Raw genomic sequence first — 19679 nt, forward strand, 5'->3', positions numbered from 1 at the left:
CCAAGTTTGCTGATGATACAAAGCTAGGTGGGAATGTAATTTGCGAGGTGGATTCAAAGAGGCTTCAAGGGGATATAGACAGGCTAAGTGAATAGGCAAGAACATGGCAAATGGAATATAATGTGGAGAAAAGCAGAGTATTTTTTAAATGGTGAGAGATTGGGAAATGTTGGTGTTCAGAGAAAGAAAGAAAGATTTATATAGCGCCTTTCACGATCACTGGACATCTCAAAGTGCTTTATAGCCAATGAAGTACATTTGGAGTGCAGTCACTGTTATAATGTGAAAAACATTAACTATTTGAAACAGTCGAGGGATCTGGGGGCTAGATTTTCCACTAGGTGGCCATCGGCCAAAAAAATGGGCCTTGTTCCAGGAATATAGGACGTCTCAGTCTTACTGATCGCTGGTACATGGCCCATTTTTTTTTTGCGATTTTCCACTCGGCCTTAGGCCGACAATGTGGAATGAGTGATCTGATTTTTTGGCGATGTCGCGTTCGTCCACCAAACGAGGAAGTCAAAAGCTTCCCTAGCAACGGCCTTCTGCGCATGTGTTAGATTTTTTTTACGGCCGACTGGTTTTCGCGTGTTTCTGGAGGTCAGGGGTCATCACACATGCTCAGAAGGTACAGGATTGAGGAGAGAGAGAAGATAGAGAGAGTGGAGGAAGCAAGAGAGTTAGAGGAGAGGGAATTGGATCGATTGCAATTATAAGTCCAAATTTAAGTGCTATAAATATAATTACTATAAAAATAAATATAAGTACTATAAGTAATATAAGTACTATTAAAATGTCAGCTGAATTTGGCTTTATAAATAGAGGCATAGAGTACAAAGCAAGGAAGCTATACTAAACCTTGGTTAGGCCCCAGCTGGAGTATTGTGTTCAATTATGGCCACTACACTTAAGAAGGATGTCAAAGCCTTGGAATGGGTGCAGAGGAGATTTACTAGAATGGTACCGGGGGGGTGAGGGGCTTCAGTTATGCGGAGAGACTGGAGAAACTGGGATTGTCCTCTTTAGAGCGAGAAGATTAAGGGCCGATTTGATAGAGGTGTTCAAAATCTTGAAAGGTTTTGATAAATAAGGAGAACTGTTTCCAGTGGTAGAAAGGTCAGTAACCAGAGGACAGAAAAAAAGAACCAGAGGCAACATCAGGGAAAAAAAAATACACAGCGAGTTGTTGTGATCTGGAATGCACTATCTGAAAGCGTGGTGGAAGCTGATATAATAACAGCTTTCAAAAGGAATTGAATAAATACTTGAAAAGGAAGCTTTTCAGGGCTATGGGGAAAGAACCCTGGGGAGTGGGACTAATCAGATAGCTCTTCCAAAGAGTTGGCACAGCCACGATGGACCAAATGGCCTCCTCAGTGCTGTAAGATTCTATGCTATGAATTCTGTTATTTCTTTCAAAGAATTCTATAAGATTAGTTAAGCACAACTGCAAAAGTGAACAGTGGACCAGCATTTTCCATGGCAAGCATTTGATGGACAGTCATCTTATGATTGCCGAGCAGACATCTCCTCTGCAATCATAAGATGACTGTCCATCAAATGCTTGCCATGAGAAATGCTGGTCCACTGTTCACTTTTGCAGTTGACAAAAGCAATATGGTTCCCTACAGGGAGGGGAATACGGCACTAAGTTTCTAGAAGTTACAGTAGTGCACAGATGAAAGAATAACGAGATGGAAAATATATTTCAGTCTCACAACAATCTCATTGGAGTTGGCATCGATGGCATAATTGGGTTAGATTGGACAAATAATACAGTGTCCTTCTCGATGTCTACCCTGTAATTTATATCTTATTAAAAGTCTTGCATAGTGCAAGCACTTTCTGTCCACAAAGCTTACTTCCTGCTGTCACGAATTTTGGTCATGCTTTTGTGTCAGCATTTACCAACAACAACTTGTATTTATATAGCGCCTCACATGTAGTAAAACATGTAGTAACGCACTTCACAGGAGTATTATTAGACACACAATTTGACACTGAGCCACATAAGGAGAAATTAGTGCAGGTGGCCCAAAGCTTGGTCAAAGAGATATGTTTAAAGAAGCGTCTTAAAGGAGGAAAGAGAGTTAGAGAGACGGAGAGGTTTAGACAGGGAGTTCCAGAGCTTGGGGCCTAGCCAAAAGAAGGCATGGCCACCGATGTTGAGCGATTACCATTGTAGATTGCTGTATCGATATATCCCTTTCATAGATCAATAGAATGGTTACACCACAGAAGGAGGCCATTCAGCTCATCGAGCCCATGCCGGCTCTCTGCAAGAGCACTTCAGCTAGTCCCACTCCCCCGTCCTTTCCCCATAGCCCTGCAATTTATTTTCCTTCAGGTATTTAGGTACTTGTCCAGCCATGCTATTTCAGTGGTGGCATTATAGTTGCAGGATCTGGCCACTAGTTGGCTCCATGGAGTGAGTTGCTGAAGGCTCTCTCCCAGCACTGTCGCCATCTTGTATATAAAGGAACGGCGAGCTGGCCAGGGGTAAAGCCGCGAGCAATTTACTAATATACATAAATACAAAACAGCAACAATTTTCAATATGGGACATGACAAAAGTTGACTGAGGAAAATTGTTCACTATGAAATGGTTCAAGCACCAGTGGTCAAAAATTAAAAATTACGAGTAAGGAGAGAAGTCCGATAGAAATTCAAAGGTCAATAAAGGTCTAGAATACGTTACCAGGATAGTGCCCTACATGTTAAAATGTCTCAAGAAGCTGCAGTGGATGAATTATTTGCGAAGTATATTGATTGTGATATGCAGGCAGACATGGCAGACATTATTCACCAGCAACATCCCAAAAAGAGCCATGGAATAATTGACCAGTTGAACTATTTTTTTGGTGGTGTTGGTTGAGGGACGAATGTTGGCCAGGACACCGGGAGAACCATCGACCATTGGTTTCCTCCAATTAAATGCTGGGAAGACCAAAGCCATTGTCTTCGACCCTGGCCACAAACTCTGTACGCTTGCCAGTGATTCTATCCCCCCTTCCTCCCCTGCTGGCCACTGTCTAAAGTTGAATCGGCTTATTCAGATCTTCAGTGTCCCATTTGACCTTGAGCTGAGCTTCCAACCCCATATCTTCTTAATCTCTTCTGTAATATCACCAGCCTATGGAAAAATCGCAAGGAAGTTCTTTAAACAACCAAGTGAACACTGGCTCTGAATTCTGCTGCTTGTTCAGTGGCTCCCAGTCCAGGGCAGTGGTGGTTCATATCTATCTCACTATATCTGCTGAAACCCTCATCCATGCTTTTGTTTTTATTCAGACTCGACTATTCCAATACTCTTCAGGCTGGTCTCCCAACTTGCACCCTTTATAACCTTCAGCCTATCCAAAACTCTGCTGCCCATATCCTATATGTACTTCACCAAGTTCTACTCAGCCATCACCTTTGTCCTTGATGACCCCCAACACCTCAAACTTAAGTTTCTTATCATTTAATTTAATTACCTTCATGGCCTCATCCCTCCCTAGCTCTGTAAACTTCTCCAGTTGTACAACCTTCCCTCCCAACCAGCACTCTCTGTTTCTCCAACTCTGGCATATCCACGCCTCCATTCAGCCCACCATTGGTGACTGGGCTTCTAGCCCCTAGGCCCCACACTCTGGAATTCCCCCTCTAAATCCCTTTATCTCTTTCTCCACCTTCTAAGACCTTCATTCAAACCCACCTCTTTGACCAAGTTTTTGGTTACCCATCCTACTATGTCCTTCTTTGGCTCGCCATCCATTTATTTGATCACGCCTCTGCAAAGTGCCTTGGGATATTTTCCTATGTCAAAGCTGCTACATAAATACAAGTTATTGCTGTTGTACTTTTAATTTCCGCCTGATGGCACTGGAAAAAAAGCAAACTGAACCTTGGGTCTGATGTCTTTGGAAGTGTGGCTGAGAGATAACACGGTGAAATTTACCGCTGCCCGAAACGGGTCGCACCTTCCATTCCTGAAGTGTTTTTTACGCCGCGTCGGATGAGGCGGCCTCTTTCGGTAAATTCAGTTTTTGCCATTTTTTTTCCCGGCGAACCGGAAGTCGGTCATAATGTGGGCGGAAATGGGGAGGTAAGCACTCCAGAGGGGCGGAAGTGGAGGCGGGGCGGAGTCTCCGCCGCTGTCAGTCAGCAGCGGAGCGGCGATGACATCATTGCGCATGTGACTCACCACATCTCTCCCCTTTACTTAAAGGGAGGAGCCTTGGCCACTTTAAAACTTAGGTCCACTGGGCCACCAGCGAGGGTTTCGGCCGGGCCAGCGGCCTGGCATCCAAGAGGGAATGCCAGGTTGCCTGTTGGTGGCCCGGCCGAACCCGGGGGGGGGGGGGGGGGGGGCATAATTTTCGGCCCGAGCTGGCAGACGGCTGACAAAAAACAACATGGTGGACGTGGCAGTGCGCCCTCCCCTTGAAGGGCCGCCACTCTGCCGTGGCTCACATAGTGAAAGCAAGGTGCACTGACAGAGAAAGCTGTGGGGACACTGCGCGGCAGATTAAAGATTTTTGCAGCTAAATTTCGCGGGAGGTGTGCTGGAGGTGCGGGAGATCGCCGATGTGCCCTTTGATGACGCACTTAGGAGGGTCGGCAGCAGTGGGCGGAAGTGGGGACCACCAGAAAAATCACCGAGCTGAATTTCTCTGCCGGCGGCCATTGGACTGGAAGTCGGCGGCCGCTCGACTCCACCGCCTGGCCGCCGTTTTCTGGCGGTAAGCGGCCTCTTTGGGAGCTGAATTTCGGCCCCGATGACATCATTGCGCATGTGACTCACCACATCTCTCCCCTTTACTTAAAGGGGGGAGCCTTGGGCACTTTAAAACTTAGGTCCACTGGGCCACCAGAGAGGGTTTCGGCCGGGCCAGCGGCCTGGCATCCAAGAGGACGTGCCAGGCTGCCTGTTGGCGGCCCGGCCGAACCCGGGGGGCATTTCCAATTCTCTCACTGGGGCTCCTCCGAGATGGGGCAGCAGAGAAGTGAGCACCCTCCAACGTCTAACTGCACCCGCCCTGACCTGTGAGCGCCTGACGTGAAAAAGCATTCCTCATCTCAATCACTGCGAATATTCAGCAAAATAGAAAGAGGAAAATCATTTAGAAAGAAAATGGAGCTCATAAAACATTACCAGCCATTCGTTAAGACACAAAACAGGATCGCTACCACATGACAGGCCTCCCACAACATCTGTAACCAGTTCAGGATCTTGGCACTGCAAAGTGGGATTGAGAAAGGTGTTTTCTTAATAAGAATATTGTGAATACTGGAGCCAACCAACGTCTCCAATATAATGATATAAAATAGGCAGGAGATATATTTTAATGTGCGACCATTAATATTTATTTAAATTTCTTGGCCAAAGATCTGTAGGGGTTTTCTCCCTTGGGTAGGGGAATATGTGTTTTGTTAAATAAATAAAAAGCTGCAGCTGACTGGGCTTGAGTTGGCACGAAGTCCCATTTCTAGCTGTCAGTCAGACTTCCAGGATGAAGCCGCCTCACAACCCACATTCAAACAGGCCCCTTGTCGAACTTCTCTCGTTGCAGAAATGTCTTGCACAGCTTAAGTTGAGCGGCCAGAGACGGAAACGTTTGACAGGATTAGTCAGAGTAGCGAAGAGAAGAACCAAAGTAGCGAAGCTTGGGGTTAACTCAAGGTCAAAGGAAGCCATCCAGCCCACACATTACCTGAATAGTAAGGCAATTTGGGCTTTGGAAGACTGTATAAAACTGTCAGCCGCCCGTTAAATATCTCTCCCGATTTTCATTTCAACTGAAGTCAATATAGCGGGAGACTGATCCGATGTCAGTCATTCTACACTATCGCTCAAAGTTGAAATTACCCCCCAATGCCTTTTAAACACAAATCTTGCTCTCATCAGTGAGTATTCTAATTGGTTTCTCTTGGAGCTGCGATTGTTTATGTTGAGCATTTTCTTTCCCAAATACACTGGGTAATGGCATCTTGAATTAGCAGGTCACAGTGGCCTCAGTATTACTCTGCTTTTCTAAAAGGTGCTTTTGCCAATTGCCATCGACTCTCAGTGCCCAGGCAGCAGAAGAGAAATGGAAAATAACGGAATTTATTTTTGCAAGTAAAGCAGAAAAATACTGCAGATGCTGGGAGTGTGAAACAAGAGTAGAAAATATTGTAAGCACTCAGTAACAATGTTCCCTTTAAGCTTCACGGCCGTGCAGCGCTCTAGGGGTCCTGGGCAGCTGGCTTTTAAATTGGAAAAAATCACGCCTGCGCGGAATTATGAACGGGCCGCGCAGTCCATTAAAGGGTTCCGTGGCCCGAAACAAATTACAGGAACACTGCTCAGTAGATCATCTGTAGAGATGTAGAGATAAGAGCCAATGGCGGGTATAAGGAGTTAGATCGCAGATCAGCCATGATCACATTGAATGGCGGAACAGACTCGAGGGGCCGAATGGCCTACTCCTGTTCCTATGTTCCAAGAGAGGAGTTAAAACTTCAGGTGCAGGTCATTCGCCAGAACTGGAAGAAACTACGGATGAGCAGGTTTTAAAAAGGAACAGAACAAAGGGAAGGGGGTGGAGAGTGCAAAAATCCGGCCATGGATGAGGTCCCACATAATCCGGCGGGATTCAGCTCAACAACATTCCAATGAAGCCCGGCTGTTGAGATTGGCAGGGTCTCCACATCCCATCCTTGCTGGGTTCTTCGGCTGACTTCAACCACCCCCGGCTGAATAAAGGGGCCCTTAACTCTGGTTCTCTCCCCACAGGTGCTGCCTGACCTGCTGTTTTCAGCATTATTCTATTTTTATTTCAGATTTCCAGCATCTGCAGTATTCTGCTTTTATTTTAGAAGCAGTAGAATGATCTGTACAGTGCGTAATTGAAAAGAGAAGATGCTTAAATGGCAGTAGTTGGCATGAGACCAGAGGAGGCCTAATGGGAGACATTAAAGACATTTATAAGACACTGAGGTTGTGCGAATAGTTCAGCAGGTGCAAGATAAGATAAAAGAAAGACTTGCATTTATATAGCGCCTTTCACGACCACTGGACATCTCAAAATTCTTTACAGCCAATGAAGTACTTTTGGAGTGTAGTCACTGTTGCAATGTAGGAAACGTGGCAGCCAATATGCGCACAGCAAGCTCTCACAAACAGCAATGTGATAATGACCAGATAATCTGTTTTTTTTGTTATGTTGATTAAGGGATAAATATTGGCCAGGACACCGTGGATAACTCCCCTGTTCTCCTTCAAAATAGTGCCATAGGATCTTTTACGTCCACCTGAGCGAGCAGACAGGGCCTCAGTTTAATGTCTCATCTGAAAGACAGTGCAGCACTCCCTCAGCACTGCACTGGAGTGGGACTTGAACCCACAACCTTCTGACTAAGAGGCGAGGGTGCTACCCACTGAGCCACAGACGACAGGACAGGAAATAATGGAAGCAGGAAACTCTGGCCAAGCTGCGCAGGCTCCAGTGTCCAGGATCCTGGGAGATAAAATGATCTGTTAACACCAAGGATGCTGACCCCTCACCAGCACAGTAGTCAAATAGGCAGTCTCCAACCCAAGCATCAATTCATCTCCCCACCTCGACACATCCAGGCCACATTGCCAGCACTTCCTGCTCAAGAGGGAGTGGGAGCTCTAAGGTTAAGGTCTGAAGTTGTTAAAGTCAGTCGTAAGATTGAGCGCGGCAAAAAGATTAATATGTGATACATCACATTGAGAAATTTAAAGAACTTAATCTGGGAATCAATCACACATTAAAGAGCTTCATTATCTCCCGGAAGATATTAGGGAAGCTTTAACCTATTAGGGAAGCTTTAACCACTGCGTAATCCCATGGCACTATTTTGAAGATGAGCAGGGGAGTTATCCCCGGTGTCCTAGCCAATATTTATCCCTCAATCAGCATAATAAAAACAGATTATCTGGTTATTATCACATTGTTGTTTGTGGGAGCTTGCACGGCACAAGTTGGCTGCTGCGATTCCCACATTAGTCGAGGCTTGGAATACAAGAGCAAGGAGGTTATGCTTGAACTGTATATAACACTGGTTAGACCGCAGCTGGAGTACTGTGTGCAGTTCTGGTCACCACATTACAGGAAAGACGTGATTGCACTGGAAAGGGTGTAGAGGAGATTTACAAGAATGTTGCCTGGACTGGAGAATTTTGGCTATGAGGAAAGATTGGAGATGCTGGGTCTGTTTTCTTCGGAACAGAGGAGGCTAAGGGGATACCTGATTGAAGTGTATAAAATTATGGGGCATGGATAAAGTGGATAGGAAAGACCTGTTTCCCTTGGCAGAGGGGTCAACAACCAGGGGAAATAAATTTTAAGTAATTAGGGGAGGTTTAGAGGAGATATGAGGGGAAATTTCTTCACCCAGAGGGTGGTGGGGGCCTGGAACTCACTGCCTGAAAGGCTGGTAGAGGCAGAAACTCTCACCACATTTAAGAAATACTTGGATGTGCACTTAAAATGCCGTAACCTACAAGGCTACGGACCAAGAGCTGGAAAGTGGGATTCTGCTGGATAGCTCTTGGTCGGCCGGCACAAATACGATGGGCCGTAATGTCCTCCTTCGTTGTTGTAAATTTCTGTGCTTCTATGATTACAACAGTGACAACACTGCAAAAGTACTTCATTGGCTGTCAGGCTAGAAGCCTGAGGTCATGAAAGGCACTATAGAAATGCAAGTCTCTGCGGGAGAAATTGGGCAGCACTCCGTTTGGGAAGCTAACTTTTAAAAGTTTGAAAAATTAGTGCCATGCCCTAATGTTTTCAAACTTTAAAACGATTCGAGCTTTTTGTTCCAGGAAGGAAATGGAGCGCTAAATCAAGCGCTCCATTTCCTTCCTGGAGCGCAGTCGGCAGCAGGCCGGTGTACAGCGCTGCACACTGGGCCATGCAGCGATGCCGCGTTGGAAGGCTCCTTCCCTCCCTTAAAGGGAAGGCCCATCGCTGCAGGTTCTGCTAAAGAAGACTTACCTGGACACGGATGGAAGCCGCGAGCTGGTCCAATCAGCCCAATGCACTGCAGCAGAGTGCCGGCTTGATCGATCGCAGGGAGGGAACCAGGTAAAAAAATTTAAAACCGAAATGTGAAACTTTTTTTTTAACTTGCCTTGCGCACAGCAAGGTTCCACAATCAGGAATGTGATAAACATTCATCTATTTTAGTAATACTGTTGAGGGATACATATTGCTGTGCAGAAATTCACCGCCATGTTTCCTACATGTTGCAAGTGAATACACTTCAAAAGTACTTGACTGGCTGTAAAGTTCTTTTAGCTATCCAAATTTAACTTCTCATCCGAAAGATGGCACCTCTGTCAGTGCTGCACTTCCTCAGTACTGCACTGGAGTGTCAGCCTAAATTTTGTGCTCAAGTCTAAAGGCTAGAACACCAGGGAGAACACCCCTGCTCTTCAAAATAGTGCCATGGGATCTTTTATGTCCACCTGAGAGGTAAGACGGGTCTCGGTTTAACATCTAATCTGAAAGGCGGCGCCTCTGACAGTGCAGCACTCCCTCAATACTGCACTGGAATGTTAGCCTAGATTATGTGCTCAATTATCTGGAGTGGGGCTTGAACCCATAACCTTTTGGTTCACAGCTGAACGTGCTACCCGCTGAGCTACAGAAGAGCACTCGCTCCAAAATATTACGGAATAACATTGTTGTCGGACCTTATCTTGGCGGATTCCTTTGACCTCTGTTGCTGACCTTTGCTGCCACAGTGCTGTGTTGGCGAGCTGTGTGGTGGGAGCATGTGATCTCAGTGATCTCACGGTTCATAGCGTGGTTCATTCACTGTGGTGACTGGGGTATTTTTGGTTTAGACAATGGTGGGAAAGTGTTGTAAATGACCATATAGTACAGCAAATGAGTTTAATCGAAAGCGCTGTGTCCTCGTTAATAATTTAACAGCCGAGGATTATCTGAATCAGCTGATAGTCATTTTGGAAGAAACGGCCCGACTGTTCCGGCCCTGCAACGTTCCTGATGGAGCTTTCAATATTCATGTTTGAGAGAAAACTTGCTCCGTGAAATAAAGTTATACAGTGTTTCTCAGGAAACCTCTCAAAGTCTCAACCTGTTATTATAGAGACTTCATGTAGTTCAACAATTCTTCACGTGTGAACCTATACAGTGAGTGTTGACAGGCTGATCAACCATGGGAAGCATCACGGCTAAGCCCACTTCTGTTCCCACGTGACCTTTTACACATATACATTTTCTACCAGGGGTGGGGATGTTGCTGAATAATGAACAGGAGTGGGAACTCTGGCTGGTATTTTCAGGCTAGTGCCAATGAGGCCACCTGCAGCGCCCCCTATTGTCAGCCTAGCGGATATCAACCCATTCCAGCACAGACTGGGGATGGAACCTGAGACATGCCTGGCCTGTGTGGCTCAGTACCACGCCCTATGAACACCAATGTTCCCTCTTAATTTTGGGGGGGGGGGGGGTGCATGGCCTCTTTAAGGAGCAGCGTGGCCCATTCAAAACACCGCGCATGCGCAGTTTTTCGCATGGAAAAGCCGGTGAGCCAGCTGCGCGGGGGAACCAGAGAACTGCGTGGCCGTGCAGCTTAAAAGGAACATTGATGAACACCCTTTCAAAATGGCATGGGATATTTTGCACTTGTGGTGAATGGCGAGATAAACTTGTTCATATTTTAGTTGGCACTAGTTACAATTGGTGTGTGGGGAGAAACAAGTCTGGCAAATTCTTCTCCGACCTCTCTAGGAAATCGACACTAGACCACATTGACCATGACTGATAGTAATTGGTACCTACTTCTTGTATGATGCAATCTCCGTTCTAGCCAGGAACCAGTCCAGCTCTCTATTGAAGGTACATGGCGTATTAGCACCCACTGCTCAAGTCAGCAGCCTGTTCCATAGATCATTACTCTCAGAGAGAGGAAGTACCACACAACATCTGATTTCTTCCCTTGCGTAATTGATACGCAAGTTACACTCACCCATCACCCTTATGCACGCTGACCCACATTGTCTCCCGGTCTGGCAACATCTCGATTTTAAAAATCATCATTTTTATTTTCAAACCCCTCCATGGTCTCGCCCCTCTCTATCTCTAGACCTCCTTCAGCCATACTCCCCTCCGAGATCTCTGCGCCCCTCTAATTCTGGCCTCTTGAGCCTGCCTGATTTTAATCGCCCCACCATTGGCGGCCGTGCCTGCAGCTGCCACGGTTCAAAGCTGTGAAATTCCCTCCCTAAACGGTGTGAGCTGGGAAACGGGCAGCAGAGGTTTGGTTATCAGCTCAAGTTCAAGGATTCAAGATGGGAGAGCGACCAGGAGAGCATTGGAATAGTCGACTTTCAAGGTAACAAAGACATGGATGGGGGTTTCAGCAGCAGATGAGCTGAGTCAGGGGAGGAGACAGGCAATATTATGAAGGTAGAAGTATGCACGCAGGATAATGTTCCTGAATGCTCTGTATACATTGGTAAAATGTTACTTAATGAGATGGGAAGAAGAAAGAAAGAAATAACTGGCATTTATATTGCATTTTTCATGACCATAAAACGTCCCTGAGTTCCTCACAGTCAATGAATTACTTATGAACTGTAGTCACTATTATGATGTAGGGAAACATACTTAATTCTCAATGTGTTTGCGGTCAATTGGCTATAAAAATGTAGACAGAAGTAAAAGGTTTCCTTCTCCCCCTGGAGCTCCAATGGCGGCCTCAGTCCACATCGCAGTACATTATTTGTAGATTTTTGACATGAACTTTTAAAAGAACTTTGCCTTTATATAGCATCACGCCTCTCAGAAGCATCTCACACAGAGTGAATTACTTTGAAATGCGATGCAATCCGCCATTTTGCACGCAGCTGGACCCCACAAGCAGCAACCAAATGAATGAACAACTCATCTGTTATTGGTGGTGTGTTTCAATTTTCCTTTTCTCAACGTTATGAAAAGCTCAGTGTGAAAATGCACCATGCGGTGTGGCACTGAGTACCGATTCCTGGCCTGTGGTCGACTAGTTGATCTCACTACAGTTGATCTCAATGTCCCTGAGCTAGTGTAGGAAAAATATCAGCCAGGGTTCCCACTCCCGAATGCTCTCCATCGATTTCTCCTGGAAAGTGTGTGTGTGTGTGTGAGGGCGGAGGGGGGAGCATCAGGCAAGGACAGGGACAGAGATCGGTTGCGATGGCTCCATGGTCCAATAGCTATCTAATCTCTCACATGGACAATGGCCTGTAATCCAGCGTGAGATAGTGCCTGCAGGAGAGGGAAAACTGGAGAGGTATAAACACGACAAATCTCTTTCTGTACAGGTTACTAATTAATGATTAAAGAGTGGGATATAACAAGGACAGATATTTGCTGATAGTTGATCCTGCTGGTTGGTTTTGAAACAGAAAGTGCTTTAGAAGCTCTTCATTTTCTTGGTTCCCGTGCTGTACCATGCTATACTGTACCATACTGTACTGTACCATGTTATACTATACCATGCTGTACTGTACTGTATACCATGCTATGCTGTACCATGCTATACTGTACCATGCTGTACTGTACCATACTATACCATACCATGCGATACTGTACCATACTGTACTGTACCATGCTATACTGTACCATGCTGTACTGTACTGTATGATACCATACTATACTGTACCATACTGTACTGTGCCATGCTATATTGTAGCATGCTGTACTGTACCGTACTGTACCATACCATGCTGTATTGTACCATACTGTAATGTACCATGCTATACTGTACCGTGCAGTACTGTACCATGGTGTACTGTACCATGCGGTAATGTACCATACTGTACTGTCTTCATCTTAGGCAGTCCCTTGTTGTCGAGGATGTCTTGCTCCCACACTAATATGAGTTCTCAGGCTACTGATGAGTCCAATGCAGGACCTACAGTCTCTGTCACAGGTGGGGCAGACGGTGGTTGCAGGAATGGGTGGTGGGATGCCTGGGTTGCCGTACGCTCCTTCCGCTGTTTGCGCTTAGCTTCTGCGTGCCCGGTGAAGGGACTCGAGGTGTTCGGTGCCTTCCCGGATGCTTCTCCTCCACTTTGTGTGGTCTTGGGCCAGGGATGTCCAGTTGCCGGTGGGGATGCTGCGCTTATTCAAGGAGGCTTTGAGGGTGTCCTTGAAGCATTTCCTCTGCCCACCTGGGGCTCGCTTGCCGTGTTTAAGTTCCGAGTAGAGCACTTGTTTTGGGAATCTTGTATCTGGCATGCAGAAGACTTGGCCCGTCCATCGGAACTGATCGAGCGTGGACAATGCTTCAATGTTGGGGATGTTGGCCTGAGTAAGAATGCTGATGTTGGTGCGTCTATCCTGCCAATGGATTTGCAGGATCTTGCGGAGGCAGCTTTACTATACTGTACCATACTGTACTGTACCGTGCTGTACTGTAACATACTGTACTGTTCCATACTGTATTGTACCGTGCTGTACTGTACTGTGCTGTACGGCATCATGCTGTACTGTACCATATTGTACTGTACCATACTGTACTGTACCGTGCTGTACTGTACCATACTGTACTGTACCATACTGTACTGTACCATGCTGTACTGTACTGTGCTGTACTGCATCATGCTGTACTGTACCATATTGCACTGTACCATACTGTACTGTACCGTGCTGTACTGTAACATACTGTACTGTACCATACTGTATTGTACCATGCTGTACTGTACTGTGCTGTACTGCATCATACTGTATTGTACCATGCTGTACTGTACCATACTGTACTGTACTATACTGTACTGTACCATACTGTATTGTACCATGCTGTACTGTACTATACTGTACTGCATCATACTGTATTGTACCATACTGTACTGTACTATACTGTACTGTACCATACTGTATTGTACTATACTGTACTGTACCATACTGTATTGTACCATGCTGTATTGTACCATACTGTATTGTACCATACTGTATTGTACCATGCTGTACTGTACTATACTGTACTGCATCATACTGTATTGTACCATACTGTACTGTACTATACTGTACTGTACCATACTGTATTGTACCATGCTGTACTGTACCATACTGTACTGTACCATACTTTATTGTACCATGCTGTACTGTACCATGCTGTACTGTACCATACTGTACGGTACCATGCTGTACTGTACCATACTGTATTGTACTGTGCTATACTGTACCAAAATGTACTGTACCATGCCATACGGTACCATGTTATACTGTACCATACCGTACTATACCATGCCATACTGTACCTTACTGTACTATACTGTTCTGTACTATACCATGCTTACTGTACCATGCCATACTGTACCATACTGGACTGTATCATGCTGTACTGTACCATACTGTACTGTGCTGTACTGTGCTATAACCATATCATACTGTACCGTGTTGTACTGTACCATGCTGTACTGTCCCGTAATGTACTGTATCATGCTATACTATACTGTACTGTACCATGCTGTACTGTACCATGCTATACTGTACCATGCTGTACTGTACCATGCTATACTGTACTGTGCTATACTGTAAGATGCTGTGCTGTACCATGCTATCCTGTACCATATTGTACTGTACCATACTGTACCATACTGTACAATGTCGTACTGTACAATGCTATACTGTATGGTACTGTGCTGTACTGTAAGATGCTGTTCTGTACCGTGCTATACTGTATGGTACAGCGCTGTACTGTACCGTGCTATACTGTGCCATACTGTACTGTACCACATAGTACCGTGCTGTTCTGTACCATGCTGTACTGTCCAATACTGTACTGTACCATACTATACTGTATTATACTATACTGTACCGTACCATACTGTACTCTACCATACTATACTCTGCCATGCTGTGATGTACTATACTGTACTATATTGTACTGTACCATATTTAACTGTACCATACTGTACCATACCATACTGTACTGTACCTTGCTGTACTGTATCATACTGTACTGTACCATGCTATACTGTACCGTGGTGTGCTGTACATACTGTACTATAGCATACTATACTCTACCGTGCTATACTGTACCGTGCTGTACTGTACCATGCTATACTATGCCATACTGTACTGTACCATGCTCTATTGTGCCATACTGTACTGTGTCTTATTGTATTGAGTCATACCATACCATACTGTACCATGGTGTACTGTACCATAATATACTGTACCATACTGTACTGCACCATACTGTACTGTAGCATACTGTACTGTACCATGGTATAGTGCACCAGACTCTACTGTACCATACTGCACTGTACCATGCTATACTGTACTATGCTGTACTGTGCCATGTTGTACTGTACCATCCTTGGCTATGTTGCACTTTACCATACTATTCCATGCTATGCTTTACTGTACTGTGCTTAACAGTGCTGTATTGTACCATGCTGTGCCATACTGTACTGTATTGTACCATACTGTTCTGTACTGCATCGTGCTGTACTGTACCATACCATGTTATACCATGCTGTAGTGGGATACATTGCTGTAATGTACCATGCTGTATTATACTACTCTGTACAATGCTATTTTATGCAATAGTGTAGCTTGATGTTTGTGTGTTGGCGCATGTAAAAATGTTATAAAGTGAATTTTAACAGAAAGTCTCTCCTTGCTCTCCAGGAGCAGGATGACCCCAACAAGCAGGCCAACAGCTGGCCCGATTACTACATTGACCGCATCAACTCCATGGCTGCAGTAAGTGACTTGCTTTTTCTACTCACACCCTCCCATCACTGCTCTCTTATTCTATGAATGCATTCTGAGACTTGCCACCTCACTGTCTCCTCATGCGAATCCCTTTGCAGTTATTAGGGACCGGATAGCTGATGGGTAGAACAAGCCTCCAGCCCTTCCCCCAGCCTTCTGAACATTTCCCTCAATCCCTCCCAGCTGCCCCTTAAATGCCATTCACAATGTTGAACTCAATGACCTCACCCCGGGGTGGTAAATTTGACTTTGTGCGATGGTTTAAAGGAGACAATAGTAAGTTGAAAATATCTTTTACATCTATCCCGATTTTGATTTCCATTGAAGTCGAAACATCGGGGTAGTGTAAAACTATTTGGGCTGCTGACTCGCTATCGCCCATTTTACACTGTCGCACAAAGTCAGAATCTACCCCACTTGTACCTCACTCTACAGCTTTGAAACCTTATGTGCTTTTTTTCAGCTGACTTCCCTTTTTGACTCCTGGGGGAGAGATTGGGGTCATTTGCCCTCTGGTTAACGCCCCAGGGGGGCACACAAATGACTTTTAGGCCCGGGCATGGCGCTGCCAATGACTCCCGCTCAATTCTGCGGGAGTTTAGCGGTGGCGGTAACCGGTAGCTCCCCGCTCCGCTGTGCCGGCAATGACGATGTCATCACTGTGCGCAGCAACCCGTTTTCACCCTGGAGCAAAAATTGATCATCACCCCCCCTGAAGCTGTGCTGGGCGGTGCCAGGACAGATTCAGTGGGTGTGTACATGGTGGCCGGCCGTTCGCAGGGCGCTAGTTAAAGGGGAGGTGGCGTGCGGGTGATTCACAAATCGTCTGACTTATCTGTCGCGGCCTGTTGCCTCCTTGACGCAGGGTCCGAGCCGCGATCTGGCAGCTTGGCGCTCAAGCGAAGTGCTGGGCTGACGGCACACCACTCCGCCCCCCTTGGTGGTCAAGGTGGGACCCGCACAGTCTGCAACTTGGCCTGCCCCTTTAATGAAGGGGAGGTCCCCTTCTTCGTGGCCCAGTGCATAGCGCTGCACCCCGCTCCCTCTGCTTCATCCCCCTTAGCGCCCCAGGGAGGAAGTGCATTGCGTTTTTTGTGCTCCGCTTCCTCTCAGGGGCGGTAACCCCAATTGCGCGAGCGGGGCGGGACTTGCGGGCCTGGCACAGGAACTCCCGCCTCGAGGGTGTTACTGTCCCCAACTGGGGTGCTACGCAATTTCACGGCCCTAACATCTTCATTTTTTTAAGAACACAGGAATGGAGCAGGCATCAGTCCCTCAAGCCTGTTCCGCCATTCAAACTAGATTATGGCTCATCTGTGTCTTAATTCCATCCAACTGCCTTGGTTCCACCTCTTGCCTGACAAAAATCTATCAATTTCAGTTCTGAAATTTTCAATTGACTCCAAGACTCAGCAGCTTTTTGGGAGCGAGTTCCTGATTTCCACCACGCTTTGTGTGAAGAAGTGCTTCCTGACATCACCACAGAATGGCCTAGCTCTATTTTAAGGTTAGAACCATTGTTCTGGACTTCACCACCAGAGGAAATAGTTTCTCTCTATCTAGCCTAGCAATAAAAAAAAATGCACATCTGGAATAAGAAAATCCAAAACATCTGCAGCAGCAGTTGCGAAAAGACAGGCTGATCTTTGGCGTGAGAGCCCTTCGTCAGAACAATTTAAACCAAGGGTTTCTGCCCACATGCCCCAATGCATCACGCCCTCGACCTGCAGCGCACATACACGTGGGCGAGCTTTGCATCCCACCGTAAAACATTTAAAAATAACTAAAACTGTCGCTCAAAATTCCGACAGGAAGGAGACCGTGCGTGGCTGTTATTAATCCCCTCGACCGTTGATCTCGATGTGCATCAACCTTCTGCCCATTACTTGCCGGGCCCTTGTTTATCTGACATAGATGTTCTGGATAGTTTACTGCCGTCTTCCAGCAACTTCCTGCCTTGTGCACACTCAGAGAGGTCAGTGAAGGCACTGTGTGTAGGAAGGCAATAAATATTCTTTTGCTTATTTCTGTTCCCCATCTTGCATCTATTTTAATCCTCTGCAAATCTGCTGTTTTGAGAAGCTGGAGCCCACAGCGCCAACATATGGAACAATCTGGAGCCTACTTACAGTAACAACAACAGCGTGCATTTATATAGTGCCTTTAACATAATAAAATGTCCAAAGGCCTTTCACAGGAGCCTTATCAAACAAAATGTGACACCGAGCCACATCAGGAGATATTAAGACAGGTGACCAAAAGCTTAGTCAAAGAGTTAGGTTTTAAGGAGCATCGTAAAGGAGGAGAGGTAGAGAGGCGGAGAGGTTTAGGGAGGGAATTCCAGAGCTTAGGGTACAGGCAGCTGAAGGCACGGCCACCAATGGTGGAGCGATTTAAAATCAGGGATGCTCAAGAGACCAGAGTTGGAGGAGCACAGAGATCGCAAAGGCTTATAGGGCTGGATGAAGGTACTGAGAAAGGGGATCAAATTTTATTTGATAATCTCTTCTGTGAAGCGCCTTGGGACATTTTACTACATTAAAGGCGCAATGTCAATGCAAGTTGTTGTTGTTGCTGAGCATGCCACCTGAACCAGTTTACTTACAAATGATAAGATTTAAAGAGGTATTGTTGTCTCTCAGGATGCTGTGTATATTGTGAGATATTTTGTTCGGCTTGTCAATTCTCCCCTGTCCTCTCTGATCCACACCAGCTTTCCATTTTCCCAATATATCCAATTTAAATCATTGCCCTTGTCTTCAGATCTCACCATGCCCTCACACCTACCTACTTGTGCAACTTTCTCCAGCTTTCAATCCCTTCCATACCTTCAGTCATCTAAACTATTGGTGGTAGAGATTTCAGATGTCCAAGCCCTAAACTCTGGAACTCCTTTCTCAAACCCTTCTACTTCTCCTTTAAAAATCTCCTCAAAACACACCTTATCGACCGAGCCTTCAGTCATCTCGGAAAACTCCTCTCAAAACGCTCATTTATAAGCCAGCTACTGCTGCCATGTTGGCAGATGCTGCTCCCCTCCACTCGGGGACTTGGTGCCAACACTTATTCCTCAAAATACTGCGGCTGCAGTGTATCAGTGACAGCGCTGTGAGCTAAAGTGGCCGTCCTTTCACAGCATCCTTTGTGTTTGTGTTTTTGGAGGGAAGCGTTCACATAATGTATAGAATGGATGCTGAGCAGTTAAATGTTTTGCTTCTTTCACAGATGCAGACAGTTTTTGCTTTTGATGAAGAGGAAATGGAAATGAGAAACACAATCGTCGAAGGCCTTAAGACAGCTCTGAGGACACAACCAATGAGGTACCACATCACCGGGAGACAAATCTGTCAATTTTACACTCAGTTCTTCCCCTCAATCCCTATGAGAAACAATTATATTCTCTTTGGCAGTCTCTGCACCCACCCGCCCCCTCCTACATCCTTCCCCTCCCCCGCCCTCTCCCCCCTCCCCCCGCCCTCTTCCCCCCCTCCCCACGCCCTCTCCACCCTCCCTCTCCCCCCTCCCCCGCCCTCTCCCCCTCCCTCACCCCCTCCCCCCGCCCTCTCCCCCCTCCCTCCCCCGCCCTCTGCCCCCTCCCTCTCCCCCCCTTCCCCCGCCCCCTCCCACATTCTCCCCCCGCCCTCTCCCCCTCCCCCCGCCCTCTCCCCCTCCCTCTCCCCCCACCCTCTCCCCCTCCCTCTCCCCCCTCCCCCGCCCTCTCCCCCCGCCCTCTGCCCCTCCCCCCTCCCACATCCTTCCCCTGCCCCTCCCACCCACTCCCCCCGCCCCCTCCCCCCGCCTCCTCCTGCCTCCTCCTGCCCCCCTCCCCCACCCCCTCCCACATTCTCACCCCGCCCCCTCCCACACCGCCCGCCCCCCCCTGCATCCTCCCCCCCCTCCTCACACTTAGCTGGAGGATGCTAAGAAACAAAGAACTTGCATTTA

At 46.7% G+C, this 19679-nt stretch overlaps 1 protein-coding gene and 1 pseudogene across 5 annotated transcripts in view; one reads left to right on the top strand and one right to left on the bottom strand.

Annotated features, from left to right (window-relative positions):
• Positions 1–19679, top strand: part of daam2 (dishevelled associated activator of morphogenesis 2) — a 397560-nt gene that overhangs the window by 204825 nt on the left and 173056 nt on the right. For all 5 annotated transcript variants that reach the window (XM_070885703.1, XM_070885707.1, XM_070885704.1 and 2 more), the window contains exons 4-5: positions 15648–15722; positions 18960–19054. In XM_070885703.1, the coding sequence (XP_070741804.1) occupies positions 15648–15722; positions 18960–19054 (170 nt within the window). The remainder of the gene's footprint in view (positions 1–15647; positions 15723–18959; positions 19055–19679) is intronic.
• LOC139266986 (dynein heavy chain-like) lies at positions 3053–15476 on the bottom strand (annotated as a pseudogene).

Source organism: Pristiophorus japonicus, chromosome 7 (genome assembly GCF_044704955.1).
Source record: "Pristiophorus japonicus isolate sPriJap1 chromosome 7, sPriJap1.hap1, whole genome shotgun sequence".
Classification (NCBI taxonomy): Eukaryota; Metazoa; Chordata; class Chondrichthyes; family Pristiophoridae; genus Pristiophorus; species Pristiophorus japonicus.